This window comes from Mastomys coucha, unplaced genomic scaffold (assembly GCF_008632895.1).
Source record: "Mastomys coucha isolate ucsf_1 unplaced genomic scaffold, UCSF_Mcou_1 pScaffold7, whole genome shotgun sequence".
NCBI lineage: Eukaryota > Metazoa > Chordata > Mammalia > Rodentia > Muridae > Mastomys > Mastomys coucha.
This window is the reverse complement of record NW_022196913.1, coordinates 69,452,348-69,461,818: the sequence shown is the minus strand read 5'-3', so window position 1 is coordinate 69,461,818 and position 9,471 is coordinate 69,452,348. Positions and strand designations below refer to the sequence as shown.

Sequence of the window (9,471 nt, the reverse complement as noted above, 5' to 3'; positions counted from 1 at the left end):
GTGGATGGGTGGATGGGTGGGTGGGTGGGTGGGTGGGTGGATGGATTGTTTTGTGTGTACTTGTGAACACACATTTTATGTATGTATGTGGGAATCAGAGGACAACTTTTAAGAATCAGGTCTCTCCTTCTATCTTGTTCAGGAGGGATGTTTCTTGTTACCTCTGTTGCACTGCAGACTGAAGCCATCTGGTCCCACAGGTTTCCTGGTGATTTTCCTTTTTTTTCCCTTGCCTTCCTGCCTTAGAAATGTTCGAACTCCAAGTGTGAACCAGAAATTAAAGTTAGGTCATCAGCCTTACGCAGCTAGCACTTCTACTCACTGATCCACCTCTTCAGTCCAAGCAATATTTTTTTTATCTCACATGTAAACCCCTAGGAAAATGAAATGCCTTATATTCTCCTGTAGGTCCAACTAAACGCACATAGAGTCCAAGTGCATGGAAGGGCAACCATTCCACCTCTTAGTTCTGTAAATAAAAATGTAAAATCTAAACAATTTTTGTTAATGGTTTCTCTTCCAATGTTTAGTGACTAGAAATTTCTTGGAATTCTTCACACTGAATCCATTGGCATGGAAATAAAAGTAAATGATGTTATGTATGCCCTTGGAGACAGGAGACTGCTGTGGTCAGGCAGCAAGAGAGCCCAGGGTTCACACACAGAGAGAGCCTGTCCCTGCCTGGAGAGATCTCAGAAAGTCACTAGAATTGAATACTTTTCTTACTCAGAAAGAACAAAAGAAATCCCTTCTCCAACCTTCTCTCATTGACTAGGTCCTAGGATATCTTAAGGGACAATTTTTGCTTTCCAGGAAATTCTTTTAATTAAAAAAAAAATAGTCATTTGGAAAAAAATCATTAAATTAAGAACAACTAAATACCTATTAAATGCTTCAAGTCACCCAAAATACCAAGGCCAAATTCTTTTTAAAAAAAATAGACCCCACTAAGTCACAAACATCCAAACACTGAGGTACCTGTGAGTCATGGGAGAGCTCTGAGATCCTCAACAGAGAGAGAATGCACTTTGCCTTGTTCAAAGGACAGGAGAGGGGAGGGAACTCGGAAGCTGTGAGGCCTAAGCAAACTCATCTAATACTTCTGAGCACCAGTTTCCTTGTGGGCAAAGTGGGAAATTAATCAGCTCCCGTTAGCCATCCATAACATAGCGTTCCCAATGAAGGTGAGCAGACCTAGGTTTAAATGCAGCTGTTTTAGCCACTAGAAAGGCTAACTCTATTCCTCCGCATCCTCATCTGGACAGTGATTGTAGACCCTCCCCTCTCACACAGTGGCTCCCAGGAGCAACAGCACAGTGAGGAGAAGATGCCTCTCACACGTCTAGCTCAGAGAAGAGCAGAAGTCGTGGTCCCTCTGAGGAGGGACAGGAAGCACAGCATCCGCTGAGCACCTTTGGCTCTGCACTAGGATCAGAGGATTTCTGTGTCTACTCAGTCTATACCTGCACACACAAACTAGAATAAGTCAGAGGGCTTGAGTACAACTCAAGTGATTTTCAGACACAAAACCAAAATGTGGCCAAGAATCTATTTTACATACGATGAGTAAACTAGAAAGAGGCTTCTAAGTGAAGAGTTGGGAAGAGCTTTACCAAGCAATACGCTTGCTGTGCAAGCCTAAGCAGCTGATTTTGAATCCCCAACACCCACAGAAAAGCCTTGTATAGTGATATCCCCATCCTGGAAGGATGTAAAGACAGACAGATTCCAGGAGCATATTGACCAGTCAGTCTAGCCGAATCAATAAGCTCCCAACTCAGTGAAAGCCGCTGTCTCAACAAGTGTTGATCTCTGGTCTCCACATGAGCCCTCATAGGCAAGTGTATACACACACACACACACACACACACACACACACAATTACAAGTGATTAAAAGTTTTTTTAAAAAAACATTTGAAGTAGATTAAAATTTGATTGACACCAGGTATATCATTTGAACAAAGTTTATTTTAACTTCTGTGTTTTAGAATCATTTTATATTACTACAACTTTTTCAGTAACTTACAGTATAGTAAAATGGCTAAAAGACAACAAAAAAGGCAGCTGCTTACAGAGTCCATTTACCTGCAAGTGCTACAGATGACTTTCCTGTCGTTGTTTAACTTTTCAGAATACTGTTTACAGTGTCCGCAGTGCAAACGCAGAGTCATCCCGTTGAGTGTGTGATGACAGAGGAGGTGTCTCTGAGCCTAAACTCAGCTGGATGCGAGCACGTCCCAGTCTGCGTGTCTCTACTTGCAGTACTAGGCTATGCTTTGTCTCTCCCACCTTAGGGATGAACAGCCAGTACATGCGCAGGGAAGTCTTCTGCTGCGAGACCTGCGATGAGCTCAAAAGCTTCTGGGAAAAAGAGATTCGCAAGCAGACTTGTTACCGAGAACTGGAAGAGGATCGCCAGGGGAGAAGCGCTCTGAGAAAGTAAGGAGATTGCTTTTCTGTCTTAGGTTTCCTTGGGAATACACCACATGTGGAGGGTGGCTCGATTCTTTTCATCACTCACTGACAGGAGCAGGTGGATGCTGGATGCTATACTACAGACCAAGGAAACGAGCACGATATCGAGGGAAAGAAGTGTATTCAACTCACAAGTCTCAGAGAGGTGTCTCCGTACATTGCTCAGACACATCAAAGACGAAGCAGGTTTTCATCAGAACGTAGGAGCCCGGAAGAAAGTGTAATCCTTTGGGGATATCCAGGACAAAGCAGGAAGGAGTGAGTAGTTCAAGGTTGGCCAGTTTGAACAAACTCAGTGGGCTTCTGGCTAGCTAGCCTCCAGTGCTGGCTCTAGGAGTCTTTCCAAAGGGGAGCACAGTGGCAGGTGTGGAAGTTGAATATGGAAACATTGAAGCTACACTCTTTTGTATAGATGGTTTGGAGATTTGCTGAGCCTTTTGCTAGAACTAAGAATGTAGCTCGGTTGTTAGAGAGCTTACCTAGAATGTACAAAGTCAGATGCTAGCACCAGATAAAGTATGATCCAAACACTTGTAATCCCAGCACCAGACAGGTAGAAGCAGAAGGTTCAGAAGTTCAAAGTCATTCACCTATATTACATGAGTCTCTAGCTTATAAAAAGAGGGTGAGGAATTAGTCCTGGGAGAGGTAGTGTCTCCCCAACCAGGCCTTTTTAAAAAAAAGAAGTCAGGGGGCTGGAGAGATGGCTCAGTTGGTTAAGAGCACTGACTGCTCTTCCAGAGGTCCTGAGTTTAATTACCAGCAACCACATGGTGGCTCACAACCATCTGTGATAGGATCTGACACCCTCTTCTGGTGTGTCTGAGGACAGCTACAGTGTTATTCATATACATTAAATAAATAAATATTAAAGCAAACAAAAAGAAAAAGAAAAAAAGAAGTCAAACATAAAATACAGAAAGTGAGAAATCAAGGTCAATAGAACCACGCATTCAATAGTCTCTGTCTTTACAGGCCTTCTCTAATGCGTCTGTAACCTGCTTCTTACTCAGCTGTCAACACTGCTAGTTTTTACAACCAGAGACCTACTTGCAATGGAGGGCTCTCTTGCCCTTTGTAATATGTTCAGTAGTATTTCTTGCCTCAAAACATCGACTGTCAGCAGGATTCCCATTCCACATTGAGGAAAAGGCCCCCTGGAGGGCAAAGTGGCCCCTACTGAGAACCCCAGCTTACAGATATCAGCAATACTTTCTTCAACACAAACAAAAATCAAGTTCTGGGCTGTCCAGATGGCTCAGAAGGTAAGGGCAGCACTTGACACTTAAGCCTGAAGACCTGAATTTGATCCCCGCAACCAACATTTGGTTGAAGGAGGGAATTGTCTCCACAAAGTTTCCCTCTGACCTTCATATATTTGTCATGGCACATGCACCCACATATACACAACATGCACAGAATAATAATTAATAATAATAAATCATTTAAATAAATAAGGTTCTGTTTCCTGAAATTGTTCACTCAAGAGCCGGGTGTAGTGATGCAAGCTATAATCGTAGTACTCAGGATATAGAGGTAAAAGGATCAGAAATTCAAGATCTTCCTCAGCAACCTAGAGAATTCAAGGCCAGCCTGATCTACATACAGCCTGTGTCAAAAATAAATGAATAAAAGTAAGAATAAAGTAAAATGTGTTCTTTAGTTCTTTACAATCGTAACCCTACCAGGCAAGGCCAAACTAAGTTTCAGGATTAGCTTGACAGGTATGTCTGTATAAAAAAAAATTTCATGAAAACCTGCCACACCTAGAAGGACACGAGTAAAGAATTTTATTTTATTTTATTTTTTTTAATTACCTTTTAATTTTGGGCATCAGATCTCATTACAGATGGTTGTGAGCCACCATGTGGTTGCTGGGATTTGAACTCAGGACCTTTGGAAGAGCAGTCAGCGCTCTTAACCACTGAGCCATCTCTCCAGCCCCTAGTAAAGAATTTTAGAGAGAAGGGAATGTAGTCATACCTCATTGACAAATGAATTTCTTGTTCTAGTTGGGAGTCTATTGAAAAGGGATTTACTTGCACAAAAAAAGCATGCATCCTATGAGGATCGCGGGTCTAATGTAAGACCCTCTCTTGCTCACACAGGGCAGCTCCTCAGAAGCAGGAACAGCTAGACTCCTCAAAGTCTGTCTAGGTCCTTTGTTCCTAAAGTAGGAACAGTCCCACTGAGATACAGACTCGCTCATGTAGCCCAGAATGGCTTCAAACTGGCTACATATCTGAAGATGACCTTGAATTCCTGATCCTTCTGCCTCCATATCCCCATGCATGAGCCACCACATCCAACTTTCAACATCATCTAAACTCCTAAAAGTTTTTTAAACCCCAAAGAAGAGCCTCCCTCCATCTGCCTCTCTCCCATCCACAACCCTTAACGTGTCACCAGAAAAGTTGTCACCCCTTGATCTTGCTTAGAGGAAACAGGCCTAGATAACCATCTGTCCCATGCGGTGCCTGGAAAGCAGCTGGCCCTCCTGATACCCTTATTCTTGCATCCCTTCCTTGTGCCAAACTACCATGGAAGTCTGAAGGCTCTCCCTGCCCATTGGGTTCCTTCTCCCTCTGTTTTCACAGCTCCTTCCCTAAAACTGCTTCTGGAAAAACTCCCAACTGAAATGCATAATGCCACGCAGCATGTGACAGAAAGGCAACAGAGGGCTCAGATCCTCACTGCCTCCCAGTGAGTACATGTTAGGGCGTGAGAATCTCACCACCCTGCTTTCTACTTAAGCCTAGTCAATTCAACTTATCAAGGAGAATCAGAGTATCCCGATATTAACTGCTACCACGTACCCCAATAAATCAAAAGACTCTGGAACAACAAGTAAACATGATTTGGTCTTCATTTGAAAAGTGACACCAGTAATTTTAGGCTAAAAGCAAAGATTTTAATGCCAGCTATATTGCTCTTCTCATGTATCTGGATATCATTTTTAAAAATTATTTTATTTTTACTTATGTATTTGTGTGAGTCTTTATGTGTATATTTTTGCACAAGAGTGCAGTGCCTGTCGTGGCCAGAAGTCCTGAAGCTGGAGTTACAGGTTATTGTGAGTCACCTAAATATGAGTACTAGGAAACAAACACAGAGCCTTTGCAAGAGCAGCAAGTGCCCCTCACGGCTGAGCCATCTCTCCAGGCCCTCTACACTTGTTTTTTACACAGTCTTCCTCACACCAAGCCCCTATGCATTTATAGACACCAGTTTACTGAGAACCCCAAACTAAAAGGAAGCAGAGCAGTGATGCGAGAGAGTGACTAAAAAGGAGCAGCGATCTGTCTGAATACTCGGAATAATCTGAATATCTAAACCATGCTAAAAGGTCGTTTGGGTCGACAAGGAATTCAGGCCTTCACTGATTAGCCACAGTGGTAGGGCTGCTTTGAAAAGTGAACGAATGTGCTGTGAATCCCTGATTCTGACACCATTGTCTCATAATGAACGATTGTCCTGTATGTGTTGATCTGGGTACTCTAAAAGGACTGGACTAGGTGTGCTGGAGACTTATCAGGAAAACACCTATGAGAGAAAAAAATGGGAAAGAAATTATGGTGTGGTGACAGGTGTTTCACACCTGGCTCTACCCACGCACGTGCATGGGTACGTTTACCATAAATCTCATTGACAGGAAAGCTGTGCCATAAACAACTCACAGATAATCAAATTTATAATGCTCTTCATTATAAATTCAGCACAGCAAGCTGATTCTTACAGTACGATTTTAATAGGTTTGGCTGACCTCTTATATCTGTAGCCAGCAAATGGTTACAATGGTCAAGATTTAACAAAATCAAGTAACAAGTCAGGGCAGGTTTGTTATCCACCTCGGTCAAGAAGTCCTATCATTGATTGCAATAGTATTTAGTTCTGAACAAATATTTCTTCAAATTTTTTTGTTATTCATAATATGATACCTTTAGGAAGTACTTCTTAGGTTAATACAGACTGTACAAAGCAATCCATCAAGCTTGATGCATCACCTAGGCAGCCAGCCGTGTCAGAGAGCCTGAGGAAACTCTGGGTGTAGTTAGAAGGGGAAGATTTCAGTACAGAACCTTTCAAAGATGTGTGATAAGGAGAGCTGTGGGCCATAGGACCCCCAGATCAGACAGTTTGGTAGCAATTAAAATGCAGATGAAACTAGTGGTGGTATTGAAGGCCTTTAATACCAGTTCTCTGGAGGCAGAGGCAAGCTAATCTCTTTGAGGGCAAGGATAGACTGATCTACAAAAGAAGTTCCAGGCCAGCCAAGGCTATATGTAGTGAAAGCCTGTTTGAAAGACAGACAGACAGACAGACAGACGATTGATAGATAGATAGATAGATAGATAGATAGATAGATAGATAGATAGATAGATAGATCAATCGATAGATAGATGGGTGGGTGGGTGGATGGATGGATAGATAGATAGATAGATAGATAGATAGATAGATAGATAGATAGATAGGATGCAGATGAGCCGGTAACAACCTTGTATTACAGAAGAAACAGGAACACCAGTAACATGAAAAAAAATGGAAAATTCTCAATAGATGGACATCAAAATTGGAGGTAACAGAATCTCAACAAATAATCATTTCTTAGCTGTCTTAGCATCTGGCAGATGCTATGGGCAGTGTCAAAGGGTCCCTGGGGAAACAGCTGTATGCCAGGTGTGCAGTGGTTCCACGCTTCACCTCTCTTTTCAAGAAGGCAAACCCCACTCTTACACCTGCCACTTTTATTTAAAGTTGAGACTGAGAACCAGTGTCCTGATGCTATTCTCCCATGTGTGTTTCTCTTCTGTGCACCTTTCAACTTTTAGACCTTCGTTATGAACATGCTGCAGGCACAATCACTGCTAAACACAAGGCTAGGCCTTCAGATCCTACCCATACTTTCCTGGGCCAACAATTAAGACATTTTAAATGCTGGGCAGTGGTGGCGCACGCCTTTAACCCCAGCACTTAGGAGGCAGAGGCGGGCAGATTTCTGAGTTCAAGGCCAGCCTGGTCTACAGAGTGAGTTGCAGGACAGCCAGGGCTACACAGAGAAACCCTGTCTCGAAAAACCAAAAAAAAAAAAAAAAAAAAAGACATTTTAAATAAGAAGCTTGAGACACTGAGACAGCTCAGCAGGTAAAAGCATCTTACCTCCTCTCAAGCCTAAGGAAGAGTGGAAGAGGAGAACCAACCCTGAAAGTTATCCTCTGACTTCCACACGTGCATGAGCACATGCACACACACACACACACACACACACACCAATAATAAAAGTAATAATAATAATAATAATAATAATAATAATAATAATAATAATAATAATAATAATAATATAAAGTAGTAGTAGTGATTAATATAAAGTTAAAATTTAAAAAGAAGATGAAGTTGCCCTGGAACCAGTTTAATGCCTAGAGCCTTCAGAATATTTTTATTGAGTTGATTGAATGTAGCCATTTCACTTTTGGGAATTTCTCAGTAAAGTACAATAGATGAGGATATGGCAAGAACAGAACATAGTATATTCATCTTGAGATGGTTCATAAGAGAGACAGTATGAATACATTTTTTCCTTTCTTCTTTATATATTTTCATTTTGCTATACATATTGCAGCACCTCCAGATTCTTCCAGATTATTTTGTTTAAAGATTTATGTATTTTCATTTTATGTGTCTGAGTGTTTGCCTCCAGGAGTGTATAGGTGCCACACGTGGACCTCGCATCTGAAGAGACCAGAAGAGGGAATGGAATCCCCTGCAACTGGAGTCATAAGGGGTTGTGAGCTGGTGTGGGTGCTGGGACCCAATGCAGGCCCTCTGCAAGGGCACCAAATGTCCCTGTAGCATGTTAATACTGCTGAGCGTCAATGCTGCCCCTCTTCTCATCCTTTGATTCATCAGAGACCACAAACTAGTTTGTCATCTTAGTTTGCATTTTCTATCGATCTGTCTGCCTGTTCCTTTTCTCAGGGTGTGTTAACGATGGTGACTCTGTATCAGATAAGACTTAAAATCAGGTCCTCTAAGTCCTCCAACCTCATTCTTCTTCAAAATTCCTTTGGCTAATCTACTTCTTTTCTTGCTTTTCCACATAAAATTGGTTGATTGGTTTTAATGAAGTCTTACTATGTTTGCCCAGGCTGGCTTCAATCTCTTAGACACAAGCAGCCCTCCTGGCTCAGCCCTCCAAGAGGCTGAGCCCACAGATGCCTGCTCTTCCAGCTTGTTGATAACTACAAAAACACTTTAACTGGAAGTTTGACTGGAATTTCATTGAGTTTAGTATTAACTTGGGAAGGCTAAATTCAATCTGATGAAAGGCTACCTATTTGTAGTCTTCACTTATTTTCCTAGTTTTCCTATTCTATTCCTGCTCTTTACTCATTGGCAAGAGCCATGGGCTCCTTTGGACAGTACTTGTGAGAAGCAAATGGTAAAAAAAAATGGACCAGGAGATATGAAGACAAATGCACTAACCACCTGCATGTATGGTGTCTCCTTCTCAGGCTTAGAGAAGAATGGAAGGAGAGGCTGGAGAAGAGGCTGAGGATGCTGGATAATCCTGATGACAAGGAAAAGCAGGCTAACCCTGAGAACTGAGTGCTTCTGGCAAGCCATCAAGGACATCCTCTTAGAAAAAAGACTTCCCCCAAGGTATACAGACTGACTAGGCAGAACTTCCCCTAATTGCTCTCCCATCTGAGAAAGGATTTACACGCAGACCCCCACTGTGAGCTAGTGGGGACTGTTATCCAGCTCACCCCTCTCCACAGAGAGGACAGGGTGACTGCAGGGGTAGGATTCTTGGGTTGTTTTATATAAAAAGCTCTTTGAATTAGCACCGCTCCCCAAGTTTCTAAGACCCATGTAGTATAAGCTGATTCTGCATTCTCCCCTGATCTTGAAATCTAAATGTTTTCTCTGAGCTTGCTTGAGGCAATGACCTTAATGAAATCTGGCTCCCTACAACTCCAGAAATCTTTGTCTCCTTT

At 42.2% G+C, this 9,471-nt stretch overlaps 1 protein-coding gene across 1 annotated transcript in view; it reads left to right on the top strand.

The window, feature by feature from the left end:
* Positions 1–9,471, top strand: part of LOC116082120 (protein FAM240B-like) — a 21,951-nt gene that overhangs the window by 12,383 nt on the left and 97 nt on the right. Inside the window, exons 2-3 of the mRNA XM_031358927.1 lie at positions 2,296–2,440; positions 8,986–9,471. The exon at positions 8,986–9,471 is cut by the window's right edge and continues 97 nt beyond it. Of these exons, the coding sequence (XP_031214787.1) occupies positions 2,298–2,440; positions 8,986–9,079 (237 nt within the window). The 5' untranslated portion in view covers positions 2,296–2,297 and the 3' untranslated portion in view covers positions 9,080–9,471. The remainder of the gene's footprint in view (positions 1–2,295; positions 2,441–8,985) is intronic.